The sequence below is a fragment of the Lithobates pipiens genome, unplaced genomic scaffold (assembly GCF_037356315.1).
Source record: "Lithobates pipiens isolate NorthernLeopardFrog02 unplaced genomic scaffold, aLitPip1_a1.2 Scaffold_27, whole genome shotgun sequence".
In the NCBI taxonomy this organism is placed as follows: Eukaryota; Metazoa; Chordata; class Amphibia; order Anura; family Ranidae; genus Lithobates; species Lithobates pipiens.
Genome location: NW_027507788.1, coordinates 9,168,155 through 9,188,734, shown reverse-complemented (window position 1 = coordinate 9,188,734; position 20,580 = coordinate 9,168,155). Strand labels below are relative to the sequence as shown.

At 47.7% G+C, this 20,580-nt stretch overlaps 1 protein-coding gene across 1 annotated transcript in view; it reads right to left on the bottom strand.

Annotated features, from left to right (window-relative positions):
• Positions 1-10,870, bottom strand: part of KIRREL2 (kirre like nephrin family adhesion molecule 2) — a 72,376-nt gene extending 61,506 nt beyond the window's left edge. Inside the window, exon 1 of the mRNA XM_077456381.1 lies at positions 10,542-10,870. Within this exon, the coding sequence (XP_077312507.1) occupies positions 10,542-10,596 (55 nt within the window). The 5' untranslated portion in view covers positions 10,597-10,870. The remainder of the gene's footprint in view (positions 1-10,541) is intronic.
• Positions 10,871-20,580: the final 9,710 nt, after the last annotated feature.

Here is a 20,580-nt window from a genome sequence, read left to right as displayed (position 1 = left end):
CAGTAAGAGCCCCAAACTCCATGTTAACAAGTCTTCTAGGGAGATGGACCAGCTTGAAAAAAATAAAAATAAATGAACACCAAAACCCATGTTTGAACTGCTCAGCCACCAAAGGAAGGAGACCATCGTAGACCTCACGGTCCGGTTGGGGTCTTCACCAGTAAGAGCCCCGACCTCCATGTTGAAAAGCCTGTTAGAGGGATGGACCAACCTGGAAAAAAAAAAAAGTTGAACACTGAAACCAATTTTGAGCTGCTCAGGCAACAAATTAAGGAGATGGTCATAGACCTGGTTGGGGTTTTCACCAGTAAGAGCAGGAGAGAAAATAAAGGAATTCCATGCAGTTATAATCTTCACTGGTAGTCAAGATGGACCAACCTAAAAAAATAAAAATGTTGAACATGGAAACCCCTTTTTGAACCTCTCAGGCTTGAATTTAAGGAGACAATTGTAGACCTCATCACCCGGTTGGGGTTTTCACCAGTAAGAGCCCCAAACTCCATGTTGACAAGCCTGCTAGGGAAATGGACCAACTTGAAAAAAAAAAAACCTTTTGAACTGCTCAGGCACCAAAGTAAGGAGACAATCGTAGACCACACGGTCCGGTTGGGGTCTTCACCAGTAAGAGCCCCGACCTCCATGTTGAAAAGCCTGCTAGAGCAATGGACCAACCGAAAAGAAAAAACACATTTTGAAGACCGAAACCCCTTTTGAACCTCTCAGGCTTGAATTTAAGGAGACAATCATAGACCTCATGACCCGGTTGGGGTTTTCACCAGTAAGAGCCCCAAACTCCATGTTGACAAGTCTTCTAGGGAGATGGACCAGCTTGAAAAAAATAAAAATAAATGAACACCGAAACCCCTTTTTGAACCTCTCAGGCTTGAATTTAAGGAGACAATTGTAGACCTCGTGACCCGGTTGGGGTCTTCACCAGTAAGAGCCTCGACCTCCATTTTGAAAGGGGATGGACCAACCAGGAAAAAAAAAAAAGTTGAACGCCAAAACCCCTTTCTTGAACCCCTCAGGCTTGAAATGAAAGAGACCATCGTAGACCACATGACCTGGTTGGGGTTTTCACCAGTAAGAACCCCCAAACCCCACGTTGACAAGCCTGCTAGAGAGATGGATAAGAGTGCAGAACAATCCCCCCCCCCTCCCCCCCACCCCCACCCCCACCCCCACCTCGCTCCTTATCTTTCCATTCAGAGCTGTGATCTGCCTGGGGATTACACCGCGCTCCATGCAGTCTTGAGTGGTTACACTTAAAGAGAATTCAGAATTATAGGGAAGAGTCAATCGCATTTCTGAAGCTTCTTCTGTGCGAAAAAAAAAAAAGAAGAAAAAACAAAAAACACCTTTATATTGTGTGACTGAGGATCGTGATTCGCCATCAGGTTGCGGGGGGGGGGGGGGGTGGGGCAGCAGGTTCAGGCCCCCGATACGCGGGAGTTCTCGTAACCGCCGGCGAAAAAATCCCCCGCACTCCTTTCAATCTCATCCGCTCCTCACTTAAACCCAAGCAAGAAACCTCTTCACAGGTTTTATAATTAGACGGCGGCGTTGGGCGCGCAGAAGAGTGTTGCTATGTGCGGCCGCCGCGCCCCTGACCCTTCCTGTAGATTATGTACAGCCGCCTCACATAATGAATAATTATAAGAGGCTTTATGATAAAGGAGCGCGCTCCGTCCTTGGGAGCCGCTGAGAGCTCAATTAGAGGCCGGAGGTGCGAGACCTCAATCAATGTCATTTGTAGAGCCGACCCCCCGTGATTGGCAGCCCTGATTTTTACCTGGCGGCGGGGGGACGGGGGGGGGGGGGGACGGGGGGAGGAGGGGCAGGATTTAGGTTGGCATTAAAAATGGCTCAAAGGGGACCTGTCTTTTTTTTACTAAGTGTTTTGCGCTGCCGCCGCCGACCATGGTGACTTCATCTGCAGAAGGACGGCGCCATCTTTGTTCAGGTCTCACCCAGGGTCACCAGCTGTTTCTTGAACCGGGATTGCCGGCTCAGAGAGACGGGGACGATCCTCTAAATCCTGGTACCCGTGCGGCTGTGTTCACAAATGCTGCACACGGATCAGACCCTGACCGCAGCCTCGATACAAAAAGTTACCATGTGCAGTCTGATCCCTGGGGGAGGGGAGACGGAGGAAATGACTCCTCCTCCTTCTACAATGTTACAATGTACAGTCTGATCCCTGGGGGAGGGGAGACGGAGGAAATGACTCCTCCTCCTTCTACAATGTTACAATGTACAGTCTGATCCCTGGGGGAGGGGAGATAGAGGAAATGACTCCTCCTCCTTGTACAAAGTTACAATGTACAGCCTGATCGCTGGGAAGGGGGGAGACTGAGGAAATTAAACAAAGTTACAATGTACAGTCTGATCACTGGGGGGGAGTGTGGAAATGCTTCTTCCTCCATCTACAAAGTTACAATGTACAGCCTGATCACTGGAGGAGGAGAGACTGAGGAAATGAGACAATGTTACAATGTACAGCCTGATCATTGGGGGAGGGGAGACTGAGGAAATGAGACAAAGTTACAATGTACACTCTGATCCCTGGAGGAGGGGAGACTGATAAAAAGAGACAAAGCTATAATGTACAGCCTGATCACTGGGGGAGGGGAGACGGAGGAAATTACTCCTCCTCCTTCTACAAAGTTACAATGTACAGTCTGATCATTGGGGGGAGGGGAGAGTGTGGAAATGCTTCTTCCTCCATCTACAAAGTTACAGTGTACAGCCTGATCATTGGGGGAGGGGAGACTGATAAAAAGAGACAAAGCTGTAATGTACAGTCTGATCACTGGGGGAGGGGAGACTGAGGAAATGAGACAAAGCTACAATGTACAGCCTGATCATTGGGGGAGGGGAGACTGAGGAAATGAGACAAAGTTACAATGTACACTCTGATCCCTGGGGGAGGGGAGACTGATAAAAAGAGACAAAGCTACAATGTACAGCCTGATCACTAGGGGAGGGGAGACTGAGGAAATTAATCCTCCTCCTTCTACAAAGTTACAATGTACAGTCTGATCATTGGGGGAGGGGAGACTGATAAAAAGAGTCAAAGCTACAATGTACAGCCTGATCATTGGGGGAGGAGAGACTGGGGGAATGAGACAAAGTTACAATGTACAGCCTGATCATTGGGGGGGACTGAGGAAATTCTCCCTCCTGCCTGCAGCAGACTGATGACATCATCTCAGACTGGGTCAAGTCACTTACTGGAGCTCAGGGATGACTTTTTAAAGAGGAAAGTTGGGAGGCACCCCCCCCCCCCCCAAAAGCGTGGTAAGCTTATACACCCCCCTCCCCCCTACAGAAAGTGGGAATGGGGGGCCGCGGCTGCAGGTAGAGAACATTCAGGAACTTATTTTCGGCGTCTCTGGCGCGTCGGCGGCCCATCGAGGCGAAGGCGCTGCCATACACACGACGCGCGGGAGCGTGCCCGCACCTGTAGGACTCGAACGAAGCCTTAAAGGGTTTATAACCGGAGTGCGGCTTTAACCGAACGTCACCGAAAAGACCGGCGCCAATCGTCTGCGGGAACCGCTGTCAGCGATAACGCCGCCCTATACCAGAGAGATGATGTGACCGCCCCCCCCCCCCCCCCCAGCAGACAATACGCCCCATTCTCCGTGTCACACAATTCCCGTGAGACCCGAATCTTCAGCCAGCTGATAAGCCAATTCCCCGATTCCCATACCTGGCGGCCCCTCTTATCACCTCCCCTCCCCCCACCACCCATGAAAGGCCGGTGACACTCCTTATCATGTCTGGTGTCCCCTGTCATGATAACAGACGTGACAGACGTGGCCCCCCCACCTTCCCACCCCACCCCCGCTATTCCCTGAACGGGCGAGATATCGGCGCGGTGAAGCGATCCGCAGCACCTTTCCCCGGATGGTGTCAAGGAGAATTCTATTTGAGGAAACAAGCGATAAGGACGGCGGCGGCGTGGGCGCTTAACCCTCCGCAGGCAGACATATATATACGGCGACCGCCACCGAGGCGCCTAAAACCAACCGCAGCGGCAAAACCGCCCACAAACGCTGCAATCTGATTGGACAACCTCCGTTCATTAACGCCAACTGGGGCGCTTGCCGAATCTCCCAAGACGCAAAAAATTCAGTCTGAACCGGCAGCTCATCATCAGGAAATGAAATTAAAGATGACCACCCCCTCCCCCCCACACACACGTCTGCTGATGTGCATGTTATCGCATGAGCCAGGGCACAGTGGTTTATTGCAGGGATTGGCGTACCCTGAACCTAACTCTAAAGGATGGGGGGGGGGGGCAGTTTGGCATCTTTGCCCTGGGCACTGGATGACCTTGTCCCGGCATTGCCCACAGGTGACAGCTTTGGTAAATCTAAAAGGAGATTGTATAATAAGATTGGAATGTGTGTGGCCAGCTTAAGGGAAACGCAATCAATCGGGCCAGTGCTGGGGGAGGGGGCAAATCCGTGCGTGGGAACAGTCGCCCAGGCTGGTTAAATCTAAAGAAGATTGTAAAGAGATTGAATAATAAAGCTGTAATGTGTGTGGCCAGCTTAGGAGAAAGCAATCAATTGGGCCAATGTCTGGGGAGCCAAAACAATCAATTGGGCCAATGTCTGGGGAGCTAAAATCATCAATTGGGCCAATGTCTGGGGAGCTAAAATCATCAATTGGGCCAATGTCAGGGGAGCCCCACCCCAGCCCCCCACCAGGAGGAACAATCACTCCCCTCCTCCTGTCCCCCTCTCTGTTTATGTGGATTGTACAGCCTGCACACACATATAACAATCTGATTGTATAATCTCCTTACTAAAACACACTGACAGCAATGTATAGCCAGAACAATGCAAGATGGATTCTGATTGGCTGACATGGGACTTGGCATGAGGCCCGTGGAGCGAACGGGGGGGGGGGGGGGGGGACACGTATTGCTCCAACCAATCCCAACCCAATCAAAGATCTGTTCCAGCAGCAGGAGAAAAAAACGTCAGACGACCCCAAAAGGAACGTTTTTATCCCCCGGTGTGCATGAAGTGTTAACATAAAGACATTTGAACGCTTGCAGCAGATGATTACCCCCCCCCATATGTCCAGCTGCTTGGGTACTACAAGTCCCATCATCCCCCCTCCAGGCTGTCAGATCCAACCCCAGCTTTTGGGGTACTACAAGTCCCATCATCCCCCTCCAGGCTGTCAGATCCAACCCCAGCTTTTGGGGTACTACAAGTCCCATCATCCCCCTCCAGACTGTCAGACCGCCCCCAGTGATCCCCAGCTTTGTGGGTACTACATGTCCCATCATCCCCCCTCCAGGCTGTCAGATCCGCCCCCAGCTTCTGGGGTACTACAAGTCCCTTCATCTCCCCCTCCAGGCTGTCAGATCAAACCCCAACTTTTGGGGTACTACAAGTCCCATCATCCCCCCTCCAGGCTGTCAGATCCAACCCCAGCTTTTGGGGTACTACAAGTCCCATCATCCCCCCTCCAGACTGTCAGATCCACCCCCCAGTGATCACAAGCGGTTTAGGAACTATAAGTCCCATCACCCCCCCCCCCCCCCCCCCCCCAGGCTGTCAAGTTCACCCCCCAGTGATCACCAGCTGTCTGGGTACTACAAGTCCCATCATCCCCCCTCCAGACTGTCAGATCCACCCCCAGCTTTTGGGGTACTACAAGTCCCATCATCCCCTTCCAGGCTGTCAGACCCACCCCGAGCTTCTGGGGTACTACAAGTCCCATCATCACCCCCAAGGCTGTCAGATCCACCCCCCAGTGATCACAAGCTGTTTAGGAACTATAAGTCCCATCACCCCCCCCCCCCCCAGGCTGTCAAGTTCACCCCCCAGTGATCACCAGCTGTCTGGGTACTACAAGTCCCATCATCCCCTCCCCCCTTTCCAGGCTGTCAGCTCCACTCTCTGCCATATGTGTGGGTCTCAGGTGTCCTTTAGCTCACCAGCTGCTGCAATGCTACAACACCCAGTGTGCCGGGCATGCTGAGAGTTGTAGTTCAGGATCACAGGCTGATGTCATAGTACATCACAGAAGCTGGCTGAGACTTGTAGTCCCCCCCCCCCCCCCACCAGATCTCCCCCTACAATTGGGAGTACAACAGTGAGGCAGACAAAGGCTCCTCCAGCCGGCCAGCCTTCTCTTCAGCAGAGCACTGCACCATTCCCTGCTACAAAACGCACTGCAACCACGTCTGACACCATACACCGGCAGATCGCCATCGGAGAAAGATCACCTAAGGGTCCATATACACATCTGACCATACAATCTTTGTACGATCGACTTTCGATTTAACAATCAGCTACCTAACCAATTTGTATCCAATCAGGCAGGTCCTCGCGCCACATAAAGCAGATCGTACAATCAGATTGTAGTGTGTGTGGTGAACTTAAACAAGAAGGCCGATGGGCATAAGATCTTTACAAGCACCAGTGGTCAGAAAGGTTCATTCACACGTGGCCTGAGCGACCGATTGTTCCAAGGCCTCTGGTTAGCAGAGAACCAATCCCACAGGCCACCGGTTTCCCCCGTGGCGTTTGAAGGACCACAAGTCCCAGCACTATTCACGTAAGATTCACCTGCCAAGCATCGACTGCATCATAAACATGCGCCGGCCGAACGTGCGCCCTTATCGGTTTCTCGTGGACTACAAGTCCCAGCGGTATTCACGTAAGATTCAAGCGCCATGCAACGACCGCATCCTAAACATGCGCCGACCGAACGCGCGCCTTTATCGGTTTCTCATGGACCATTCATATAAGATTCACCCTCCATTCAACGACCGCATCATAAAGATACGCCGGCCGAGCGTGCGCCCTTATCGGTTTCTCGTGGACTACAAGTCCCTCGTGGTGTTCATGTAAGATTCCACCGCCACGCAACAACCGCATCATAAACATGTGCCGGCCGAGCGTGCGCCCTTATCGGTTTCTCAGCAGTATTCATGTAGGATTCAACCCCCGCCGACAAGGGCGCACGCTCGCCTGGTGCCTGTTTATGATGCAGTCGTTGCGTGGCGGATGACTCTTACATGAATAGTCCATGAGAAATTAATAAGGGCGCACGCTCAGCCGGCGCATGTTTATGATGCAGTCCTTGCGTGGCGGTTGAACCTTTACGTGAATACCACTGAGACTTGTGGTCCATGAGAAACCGATAAGGACGCACGCTCGGCAGGCGCGCATTTGTGATGCGGCCGTTGCATGGCGGGTGACTCTTACATGAATGGTCCATTAGAAACAGTTAAGGGCGCACGCTGGCCGGTGCATGTTTATGATGCGGTCTTTGCGTGGCGGTTGAATCCTACATGAACGGTCCATGAGAAACCGATGAGGGCGCACGCTCGGCTGGCGCATGTTTATGATGCGGTCGTTGCATGGTGGTTGAATCTTTCATGAATATGGCTGAGACTTGTGGTCCATGAGAAACCGATAAGGGCGCACGCTCGCCGGTGCATGTTTATGATGTGGTCTTTGCGTAGCGGTTGAATCTTTCATGAATGGTCCATGAGAAAGCATTAAGGGCGCACGCTCGGCCGGTGCATGTTTATGATGCGGTCCTTGCATGGCGGGTGAATCGTACATGAACACTGCTGAGGCTTGTGGCCCATGAGAAACCGATAAGGGCGCACGCTTGGCAGGCGCACGTTTATGAGGCCGCCGTTGCGTGGCAGGTGACTCTTATATGAATGGTCCATGAGAAACCGATGAGGGCGCACGCTCGGCCGGTGCATGTTTATGATCCGGTCCTTGCGTTAGCGGTTGAACCTTACGTGAATACCGTTGAGACTTGTGACCCATGAGAATCCGATAAGGGCGCACGCTTGGCCAGCGCATGTTTATGATGCGGTACTTGCGTGGCGGTTGAATCCTACATGAACATTGCTGAGACTTGTGGTCCATGAGAAACCGATAAGGGGCGCAAGTCCCAGCAGTATTCATGTAAGAGTCAACCGCCATGCGACGCTTGCATCATAAACATGCGCCGGCCGAACGCGCGCCCTTATACCTCCAAAGCCAAAACTTATCAAAAACCAACCGGAACGATCCAAGCGATCTTCCTCAACCGCACAGTTCCGCCCCCGGACAGCGAACCGCCATCTCTCTCACGTGAAGCCACATCAGCCAACCGGCGCCCACCTTCCGCCAGTTTAGCAGCCATTGGGACGCCGAAAGGCGATTTCAGATTGGTCGCCGGTCTTCGCCGTTGGCTATCTGTCCCTCTCACCGGCGGGGTGGGGGCGGGGGCAGATCGCCCGACCCTTAAAGATCCCAGATACAGTAATGGAAAGTCAATTCCCTCCAGGAGCAGACGGCACGGTATAATTACTGCAGAAAAACTTGGCAGGTAAGTACAGCGCTCATTAGATTGGTATTATTAGGACGCATCCGCTTTACCGTAGGGAATAAGACCCGATATAGAACAATTATCACCAGCCGGGTAACAGCCAAGGATGACAGTAAATATATTAATGAAGCAAAAGCGTGGGGGGTGTGGGAGTAGGAGGGGGGGGGGCAGATTGAAACCCTGCAGGTAAAAAAAAAACATTGCAACGGTTGAAAGATTCCCTATGCGGTGGGATCATTGTCTCCCCCTACCCAACGCATGCCGAGATCCCGAATATCAGAACGGACAGGCACTGCAGAGGAGTCTTCCTGACCACACACACACTGCAAGATCCATGCAGAGCTGCCCCCCCCCCCCCCCAGATCTCTCCACGCCGCATGTGCGTTCAAACACCCCCCCCCCCCCCAACAACTGCATAGAATTTCCAGCTTGCAGAACATCACCTGCACCCTCAGAGCTGACACTCTAACTGCCAAAAAAAAAAAAAAGCAACACAGTTCTCCGTAGCTGAGTCGGAAAAGATTCGCCGCCGCGTTGGCGTTTTTTTTATGCAACCACTAAGAGAAACCGCTAAGAGAATTTTTGCAATTTTTTTTGGGGGGGCGCTTTTGCCACTTTAGTCAAAACATTGAAAGGCGTTGGAGGATATTATGTGGCGGCGTGACGTCATATTACTACCGGTAATATAAGCGCCTGCGCAAACTGTTGTCGCTAAATAAATCCTGCGTGATTAAAAATATTAGTAATAACGCAATAGAAATAATAATTGTGTTTCTATTTTATTTTTACTTAATGACTGGCGTATGTTAAGCAGCGAACGCCGGCGCGATATAAAATTGATAATGATAATATTAATTGTGTTTTGAGATTATTATTATTATTATTGTATATTAATATTATTGTTTTTTTTTAAATATATATTTTTCTAAATAAATATTCTCTAATAAATATATAACAATAATAATAATAATAATAATAATAATAATAACATAAAAACAACAATAATAATATTATATATTTGTATATATTATTATTTTTATATATTTATTATTATTCTTAGAATTATTTATTATTGTTGTTTTAGGTTGTATCATGTTGTTTTTATATAATATTATTGTTATTTATTTATTATTATTAGAATTATTTATTATTTTTCATGTTGTTTTTATATATTATCATTATTGTTATATATTTATTATTATTATTGGAATTATTTATTGATTTTCATGTTGTTTTTATATATTATTATTTCTGTATATTTATTATTATTATTATTATTTATATATTATTATTATTATTAGAATTATTTTTCACATTGTTTTTATATATTATTATTATTAGAATATATTTATTATTATTATTAGAATTATTTATTATTTTTCACATTGTTTTTATATATTGTTATTATTGTTATATATATTTATTATTATTATTAGAATTATTTATTATTTTTCACATTGTTTTTTATATATTATTATTATTATTAGAATATATTTATTATTATTATTAGAATTATTTATTATTTTTCACATTGTTTTTATATATTGTTGTTATTGTTATATATATTTATTATTATTATTCGAATTATTTATTATTTTTCACATTGTTTTTTTTATATATTATTAGAATATATTTATTATTATTATTAGAATTATTTATTATTTTTCACATTGTTTTTATATATTGTTGTTATTGTTATATATATTTATTATTATTATTCGAATTATTTATTATTTTTCACATTGTTTTTATATATTGTTATTATTGTTATATATATTATTATTATTATTAGAATGATTTATTATTTTTCACATATTTGTTTTCATATATTATTATTATTATTATTATTATTGTTATAGATTTATTATTATTAGAATTATTTATTATTTTTCACATTGTTTTTATATAGATTTTTAGATATTTATTATTATTAGAATTATTTATAATTATTGTTATATATTTATTATTATTATTAGAATTATTTTTTTTTTTAACGTTGTTTTTATATATTACTATTAAATGGGGTTTATATAGCACCAACAGTTTGCGCAGCGTTTTCTAATTAACCAAAATAACCATGTTACGCTAACTTTTTTGCCCCCCCCCCCCCATTCCCCATTTATTGATTATTTTCTGTAGCATTGATCCATATAAAAAAAAAAAAAGTCACTTACTTGCATGCAGCATGGCGAGGAGCAGAGACAAAAGTAAGGTGTCATATCCATCCATCCTGATCAGGTCCTCAATCTGGTCCCCCCCTTGGCTCTCTTTGTCGCAATGTTCCGGAGGGTCTTGCCACTCTTTACAGTCCCTCTGCTGTGACCAGTGGTCCCCTCTGCTGTGAAGGGTCCCTCTGCGGTGGTCCTGCAGTCAGACCTGCACTAGTGATTCCCCAGTAGAGCTGCACTCCAGCGAATGTGTCTGCAGCAGCTTCTCCTGCACTCTGCTGTCTACTGGTCCCTCTCTCTGCAGTGGATTTAGTGAGAGAGGCTTTTCCCTCCTCTCCTCTCTACCATTGGAGAGAAAGTTCATTCTGCTGTAGAATAAAAGGAGGATTCTCCTCCTACTCTGCATGTGTGTGTGTGAGTCTCTCCCCCTCCCTCCTGCTCCCAGGTCCCCCCCACCCTCCTTTCCTCCCTGCACTGCCTCTGCTAACTTAGATCATCTGCCGTCTGCATGAACTTTACCAGCCGAGAGAGCTGACTGCAACCTGACGCCAGGCAGCCAGCGCCATGCAGCAAAAAAAAACAAAAAAACGCTGCGCTGTCGCAGGGTGACGCCGCTCCGCTGTTGTGACTACTCAGCGTACTTTTGCGGTAGAAATTAGGAACCTACGGTGGACATTAGTTAGAAAAGAGCATTTGAAGCGTCACCAAGAGGGCTTCCCCAGAAGGGTTTTAATGTTCGATCTGAAGCTTCAACAGAAGGGCTCCAATGCTCGATTTGAAGCTTCACCAGAAGGGTTTTAATGTTCAATTTGAAGTGTCAACAGAAGGGCTCCAATGCTCGATTTGAAGCTTCAACAAAAGGGCTTCAATGTTCGATCTTAAGCTGGAAAAGAAAGAGCTTCAAGGTTCGATCTGAAGCTTGAACAGAAGAGCTTCAATGTTCAATTTGAAGCTTCACCAGAAAGGCTCCAATGCTCGATTTGAAGCTTAAACAGAAGGGCTTCAAGGTTCGATCTGAAGTTTGACCAGAAGGGCTTCAATGTTCGATCTGAAGCTTGACCAGAAGGGCTTCAATGTTCGATCTGAAGCTTGACCAGAAGGGCTTCAAGGTTCGATCTGAAGCTTGACCAGAAGGGCTTCAAGGTTCGATCTGAAGCTTGACCAGAAGGGTTTCAATGTTCGATCTGATGCTTCACCAGAAGGGTTTCAATGTTCGATCTGAAGCTTGACCAGAAGGGTTTCAATGCTCGATTTGAAGCTTCAACAGAAGGGCTTCAATGTTCGATTTGAAGCTTCACCAGAAGGGTTTCAATGGTCGATTTGAAGTGTCAACAGAAGGGCTTCAATGTTCGATTTGAAGCTTCAACAGAAGGGCTTCAATGTACGATTAGAAACTTGAACAGAAGGGTTTCAATGTTCAATTTGAAGCTTCACCAGAAGGGTTTTACTGTTCAATTTGAAGCTTCACCAGAAAGGCTCCAATGCTCGATTTGAAGCTTAAACAGAAGGGCTTCAATGTTCGATCTGAAGCTTGACCAGAAGGGCTTCAATGTTCGATCTGAAGCTTGACCAGAAGGGTTTCAATATTTGATCTGAAGCTTGACCAGAAGGGTTTCAATGCTCGATTTGAAGCTTCAACAGAAGGGCTTCAATGTTCAATGTGAAGCTTCAACAGAAGGGCTTCAATGTTCAATCTGAAGCTTCAACAGAAGGGCTTCAATGTTCGATTTGAAGCTTCACCAGAAGGGTTTCAATGTTCGATTTGAAGCTTCAACAGAAGGGCTTCAATGTACGATTAGAAACTTGAACAGAAGGGTTTTACTGTTCAATTTGAAGCTTCAACAGAAGGGTTTCAGTGTTCGATTTGAAGCTTCAACAGAAGGGGTTCAATGTTCGATTAGAAACTTCACCAAGAGGGTTTCAATGTTCAATTTGAAGCTTTAACAGAAGGTCTTCAGTGTTCGATTTGAAGCTTCACCAGAAGGGCTGCAATGTTCGATTTGAAGCTTCACCAGAAGGGCTCCAATGTTCGATTTGAAGCTTCACCAGAAGGGCTCCAATGTTCGATTTGAAGCTTCACCAGAAGGGTTTAACCACTCAGATTGAAGCTTGAAGCTTCGCCGGAAGTACTTCAACGCTCATTTGGAAGTTTCACCAGATGGGCTTTGACATCCGGTTTGAACCTTCACTAGAAAGGCTTCAACATGCAATCTGAAGCTTCATGGGAAAGGCTTCAACGTGTCATTTGAAGCTTCACCAAAAGGTATTCAATGGTCAATTTGAAGCTTCACTAGCAGGGCTTCAGTGCTAAATTTGGAGATTTATCATAAGGGCGTGTTTTGAAGCTTCACCAGCAGAGTTTCTTGATTTCAAGTTTCACCAGAAGGGCTTCAACATGGACTTTGAGACTTCACCAGAAGGGCTTTAATGCTTGATTTGAAGCTTCACCAGAAGGGCTTCAATGTTCGATTTGAAGCTTCACCAGAAGGGCTTCAATGTGCAATTTGAAGCTTCACCAGAAGGGCTTTAATGTTCGATTTGAAGCTTCACCAGAAGGGCATCAATGTGCAATTTGAAGCTTCACCAGAAGGGCTTCAATGTGCAATTTGAAGCTTCATCAATGGACTTCGCAATGCAATTAGAAGCTTCACTAGAAATGCTTCATTGCTCGATTTGGATCTTTATCATAAGGCCCTCAACGCATACTTTAAAACTTCTCCAGAAGGGCTTCAACACCTGTTTCACCACTTGATTTGAAGCTTTACCAGTAGGACTTCAATGTTCAATTTGAAGCTTTACCAGAAGAGCTTAGATGGGCAATTGGAAGCTTCACCAGAAAGGCTTTAATACGCGATTTGAATCTTCATCGGTGGGGCTTCCACGTGTTATTTGATGCTTCACCAAATGGTCTTCAATGGTCAGTTTGAAACTTCACCAGAAAGGCTTCAATGCTCAATTTGGCTCTTTATCTTAAGAGCGTCAACATGTTTTGAAGCTTCACCAGAAGAGCTTCAAATCTCAGTATGAAACTTCACCAGAAGGGCTTCAATGTTCAACTTGAAGCTTCACCTGAAGGGTTTCACCAATCAGTTTGAAACTTCACCAGAAGGGCTTCAACGCTTGATTTAAACCTTCGTCAGAAGGACTTCAATGTTCGATTTGAAGTTTCACCAGAAGGGCTACAATGTTCAATTTGAAGCTCCACCAGGAGGACTTTAATGCATGACTTGAAGCTTCACCAGAAGGGTTTCCATGCTCACCACTAGGATTTCCATCATCAGTTGCCCCCCCCGTTCATACCAGAGCACCGTGTGAAGCTCGATGCTTGAAAAATAAAAAGTATTTTGCAGACTCTAACAGGTTTTCTTCTAAGATTGTCCTGTATTTGGCTCCATCCATCTTCCTCAACTCTGACCAGCTTCCCTGTTCCTGCTGAAAAAAAGCATCCCCGCAATATTATACTGCCACCACCATGTTTCACGGTGGGGATGGTGTGTTCAGGGTGATGTGCAGTGCTAGTTTTCCCCCACACATAGCATTTTGCTTTTAGACCAAAAAGTTAAATTTTGGTCTCATCTGACCAGATCACCTTCTTCCACATGTTTGCTGTGTCCCCCACATGGCTTCTCACAAACTATAAATGGGACTTCTTATGACTTTCTTTGAACAATGGCTTTCTTCTTACCACTCTTCCATAAAGGCCTCCCTTTAATATTCTCCCACCTGAGCTGTGGATCTCTGTAGCTCCTCCAGAGTTACCATGGGCCTCTTGGCTGCTTCTCTGATGAATGGCCTCCTTGCCCGGCCCGGTCAGTTTAGGTGGACGGCCATGTCCTGGTGGGTCTGCCGTTGTGCCATACTCTTTCCATTTTCGGATGATGGATTGAACAGAGCTCCGTGAGATGATCAAAGCTTGGGGTATTTTTTTTACAACCTATCCCAGCTTTAAACTTCTCCACAACTTTATCCCTGACCTGTCTGGTGTGTTCCTTGGGCTTCATGATGCTGTTTGTTCGTTAAGGTTCTCTAACAAACCTCTCGCTCCTTTTTAGCTGCCAAACTTAGCGTGATTTTTAAAAGTGCATTTTGGCACGATTACTGCACAATTCTGGTGTGTGACAATCATGGCAGAATCGCACGGCGTTCGGGGTGCCATTAAGAATAATGGCACCCAGACACGCGTTGCTTGTTTTGCCGTGATTTGGAATAGCCAAGGGGGCCTCAGAGATACACTATATTGCCTTTACATGCACATGAACTTTAATGGCATCCCAGTCTTAGTCCATAGGGTTCAATATTGAGTTGGCCAACTCTTCGCAGCTATAACAGCTTCAACTCTTCAGGGAAGGCTGTCCACAAAGTTTAGGAGTGTGTCTATGGGAATGTTTGACCATTCTTCCAGAAGCACGCTTGTGAGGTCCGGCATTGATGTTAGATGAAAAGGCCTGACTCAAAGTCTCTGCTCTTATTCATCCCAAAGGTGTTCTATCGGATTGAGGTCAGGACTCTGTGCAGGCCAGTCAAGTTCCTCCCCCATAAACTCACTCATCCATGTCTTTATGGACCTTGCTGTGTGCGCTGGTGTGCAGTCATGTTGGAACAGGAAGGGGCCATCCCCCAAACTGTTCCCACAAAGTCGGGAGCATGAAATTGTCCAAAATGTCTTGGTATGCTGACACCTTAAGAGTTCTCCTCACTGAAACTAAGGGGGCCAAGACCAACCCCTGAAAAACAACCCCGCACCATAACCCCCCCTCCACCAAATGATTTGGACCAGTGCACAAAGCAAGGTCCATAAAGACTTGGATGAGCGAGTTTGGGGTGGAGGTACTTGACTGGCCTGCACAATGATGGGACATTGTTACTGACGCCAGGTCATTTTATACTTCTACTGGCCACAGTCTGGCACCTCTAAAGTGAAGGATAAATATCTGGTCCTCAGAGTCTTGACCTCAACCCGATAGAACAACCTTTGGGATGAATTAGAGCAGAGACTGCGAGCCAGGCCTTCTCATCCAACATCAGTGCCTGACCTCACAAATGGGCTTCTGGAAGAATGGTCAAACATTCCCATAGACACATCTCCTAAACCTTGTGGACGGCCTTCCTAGAAGAGTTGAAGCTGTTATAGCTTCAAAGGGCGGAGCCAACTCAATATTGAACCCCACGGCCTAAGCCCTTGTACACACGGTCAGACATTCCGACGGAAAATGTCTGATTGGACCGCGTTGTCAGATAATCCGACTGTGTGTGGGCTCCATCGGACTGTTTCCGTCGGAGTATCTGACCAACCAAGTTTTAGAGCTGGGCTATAAAATTTTCCGACAACATGATCCGATCGGACTTTGTCTGATCATTTGTAGAGAATTCCGATCGGACAAAGTGCCACGCATTCTCAGATCAAATTCCTAGACCAAAGCTATTGGCTACTAGCCTGAACGTAGTCCCGTCCTAACGAAATAACGTCATCACGTTCTGAACGATCGGATTTTCCGACAACTTTGTCTCACCGTGTGTATGCAATACCAGTTTTGGACAAAATCCAATGGATTTGGTTGTTAGAATGTCTGACCGTGTGTACAAGGGCTAAGACTGGGATGTCATTAAAGTTCATGTGCGTGTAAAGGCAGGCGTCCCAATACTTTTGGTAATATAGTGTAGCTCCTGGTCTCTAGTAATGATCAGGAGGTGGAGAGACAGGTGACCACTGTGACAGCCCTTCCCACACCCGGGCGAGAAAAAAAACATATTAAAGGGACGCCGGGTATGGTTGCCACCTCTTGCCTTTAAGCCCGAACACATATGAACTACACGGGTTCTGTGGCCGATTAAGGTGGTAATTAAACTCACTCGGTGCCTTATCTGCATTTAATTAGCCTCAGAACCCGTGTTATTCAAAGGTGTCCGGGTTTAAAGGGATAAGGTGCCAACTCTAGGCGTTGGCCCCAGAACTATGAAGGCACCATCAGATGGGAGGCCAATCAGCCAGAGCTCATGGAACACCCTGAAAACTCTCTGGAGGAACCCTCACCCCGGTTAGGAACAGCCGAGCTAGACTGCAGCTTAAGGTGTTCAGGTTTAAAGGGATGGGGTGCCAACTCTAGGCATTGGCCCTGGAACCATGAAGGCACCATCAGATGGGAGGCCAATCAGCCACAGCTCAAGGAACACCCTGAAAAACTCTCCGGAGGAACCCTCACCCCGGTTAGAAACGGCCGAGCTAGACTGCAGCCTAAGGTGTTCGGGTTTAAAGGGATGAGGTGCCAACTCTAGGCGTTGGCCCTTGAACCATGAAGGCACCATCAGATGGGAGGCCAATCAGCCTCAGCTCAAGGAACACCCTGAAAAACTCTCTGGAGGAACCCTCACCCCGGTTAGGAATGGCCGAGCTAGACTGCAGCTTAAGGTGTCTGGGTTTAAAGGGATGAGGTGCCAACTCTAGGCGTTGGCCCCGGAACTATGAAGGCACCATCAGATGGGAGGCCAATCAGCCAGAGCTCAAGGAACACCCTGAAAACTCTCTGGAGGAACCCTCACCCCGGTTAGGAACAGCCGAGCTAGACTGCAGCTTAAGGTGTTCAGGTTTAAAGGGATGGGGTGCCAACTCTAGGCATTGGCCCTGGAACCATGAAGGCACCATCAGATGGGAGGCCAATCAGCCACAGCTCAAGGAACACCCTGAAAAACTCTCCGGAGGAACCCTCACCCCGGTTAGAAACGGCCGAGCTAGACTGCAGCCTAAGGTGTTCGGGTTTAAAGGGATGAGGTGCCAACTCTAGGCGTTGGCCCTTGAACCATGAAGGCACCATCAGATGGGAGGCCAATCAGCCTCAGCTCAAGGAACACCCTGAAAAACTCTCTGGAGGAACCCTCACCCCGGTTAGGAATGGCCGAGCTAGACTGCAGCTTAAGGTGTCTGGGTTTAAAGGGATGAGGTGCCAACTCTAGGCGTTGGCCCCGGAACTATGAAGGCACCATCAGATGGGAGGCCAATCAGCCAGAGCTCAAGGAACACCCTGAAAACTCTCTGGAGGAACCCCTTCACCCCGGTTAGGAACAGCCGAGCTAGACTGCAGCTTAAGGTGTTCAGGTTTAAAGGGATGGGGTGCCAACTCTAGGCATTGGCCCTGGAACCATGAAGGCACCATCAGATGGGAGGCCAATCAGCCACAGCTCAAGGAACACCCTGAAAAACTCTCCGGAGGAACCCTCACCCCGGTTAGGAACGGCCGAGCTAGACTGCAGCCTAAGGTGTTCGGGTTTAAAGGGATGAGGTGCCAACTCTAGGCGTTGGCCCTTGAACCATGAAGGCACCATCAGATGGGAGGCCAATCAGCCACAGCTCAAGGAACACCCTGAAAAACTCTCGGAGGAACCCTCACCCCGGTTAGGAACGGCCGAGCTAGACTGCAGCTTAAAGAGGAAGTAAACCCTGATGGGTTTACTTCCTCTTTTTTTCCCTGCAAAGGTAAAGCATAATGGACTACTATGCATCGCATAGTAGCTCATTATGTGTCACTTACCTGACACAGGAGCCAGCGAAGTCGCCGCTGATCCCTGTAGTCCGCCGCGTCCATCTTGCTGGTGGCGTCTCGCAGCTCCGACCAATGACAGCGGCGCAACCGCGATGACGTCACTCCCGCGCATGCGCACGGGAGTCGACAAATTTGGCAAATCCATTCTTGGATTTACCGCATTTAGTGCGCCTGCGCGCCGCTGTCTACGGCGCATGCGCCGTAGACAGCGGTGCCCATTTTCGGGCAAATATCTCCTAAACCATATAGGTTTAGGAGATATTGCTTGGACCTACAGGTAAGCCTTAATCTAGGCTTACCTATAGGTCCAAGTTGTTTGGAAGGGTTTACTTCCTCTTTAAGGTGTTCGGGTTTAAAGGGATGGGGTGCCAACTCTAACGCTGGGTCTGGGTCAGAAGGGATTAAAGTATGGTGAACCCCAATCATCTTAGGTTCTCCCTGTGGCCAACGGTCTGCAGGCAATATTATTGACCCCTTAAATAAAAAAAAAGGTCTACGAAATGTCTTCATGAATGGCACGTTGAAGTAGCTTCTTGTACATTGATAAAAAAAAGAAAAAAGAAACAAGCTCGCTACATCCGTTCCCCGGAGTACGGCAGGAAAGGAGATCCAAGAATAACCTGACTGACAAAATACGATGATGCAAATTGTTCCCCCGCGAGACGCCCAGCCACACATTTCTTTTTCCATTCTGTCGTCTCCCCCGAGGCTCAGGTCACCTAGGGGGATGGAGAAGAACGGGTGAGGTGTTTAGGTTGCACCCTGCCAGGTCTCTCTGCCATGAGCTGTGGTGCACACCTCGGTGTGAAATGGGCCCCTTTGAAGCTGTAGGCAGGGGGTCACTTGGATGTTTGTTCATAACTGTTACTGCTAAACAAACACCCCTGAGGGGGGGTCTGGGCCCCGTACAAGACCTTCAATGGTGGATCTAGTTTGTATGTGTCTTAAGTAAGCTGCAGTCTAGCTCGGCCGTTCCTAACCGGGGTGAGGGTTCCTCCAGAGAGTTTTCAGGGTGTTCCTTGAGCTGTGGCTGATTGGCCTCCCATCTGATGGTGCCTCCATGGTTCCGGGGCCAACGCCTAGAGTTGCCACCTCATCCCTTTAAACCCGAACACCTTTGAATTACACGGGTTGTGAGGCTAATTAAATGCAGATAAGGCACCGAGTGAGTTTAATTACCACCTTAATCAGCCACAGAACCCGTGTAATTATTATGTGTTCGGGTTTAACCACTTGAGACCCGCGCTACAGCCAAATGACGGCTACAGCGTGGATCTCCTTTTCCGGGACTACGTCTATTGACGTCGTCCCGTGCACGAGCGGCCTGAGCGCCCCCTGAGGGGAGCGCGCGGCGCGCTCTGTGATCGGCAAGTCTACGAGACTCGCCTGATCACCGATCCGTGCAAGGGGTCGATCCCGACCCCTTATCACGTGATCAGCTGTCAGCCAATGACAGCTGATCATGTGATATAACGGAGCCGGTAATCGGCTATTATTCCTCCTCGCGCTGACAGCGCAAGGAGAAAAAAAAAAGCCGATCACTGGTGGCCGTGATCGGGACATCAGTCCCGATCACGGCCAGCCTTGCCAGTGCCCACCTGCCCCCTGCCAGTGCCCACCTTCCCCCTGCTTTGCCTGCCTGAATAAAAAATGTGTCCCCCCTGTCAGTGCCACCCAGCAGTGCCCATAGTGCCACCCAGCAGTGCCCACAGTGCCACCCAGCAGTGCCCACAGCCTGCCTCAACAAAGGTGCTGCACCCCAGTGCCACATATCCGTGCCCAGCAGTGCCGCCCATCAGTGCCCAGCAGTGCCGCCCATCAGTGCCCAGCAGTGCCACCTATCAGAGCCACCTATCAGTGCCACCTATCAGTGCCCAGCAGTCCCATCTATCAGTGGTACCTATCCGTGCCCCTTAGTGCCACCCATCTGTGCCACCCATCCGTGCCATCTTATCTGTGCCCATCTTTGCCCATCAGTGCCGCCTTATCTGTGCCCATCGGTGCCGCCTTATCTGTGCCTATTAGTGCTGCCTTAACTATGCCTATCAGTGCCCACCAGTGCAGCCTATCAGTGCCCACCAATGCAGCCTATCAGTGCCCACCAGTGCAGCCTATCAGTGCCCACCAGTGCAGCCTATCAGTGCCGCCTCATCAGCGCACTTCAATGAAGGAGAAAAATGACCTGTTTGCAAAATTTTATAACAAACTATTAAACATGATTTTTATTTTTTATTTTTTGCATCTTTTTTTGTTTGTTTAGCAAAAAATAAAACTCCGAGCTGTAATTAAATACCACCAAAAGAAAGCTCTATTTGTGGGAAAAAAAAATGATAAAAATGTCATTTGGGTACAGTGTTGTATGCCCGCGTAATTGTCATTCAAAGTGCATCAGTGCTGAAAGCTGAAAATTGGTCTGGGACTGAGGGGGGTTTAAGTGCCCAGTAAGCAAGTGGTTAAAGGTGGCAACCCTACCATCGCCACTTGGCGTAGCCAGCCCCAAGACACCAATG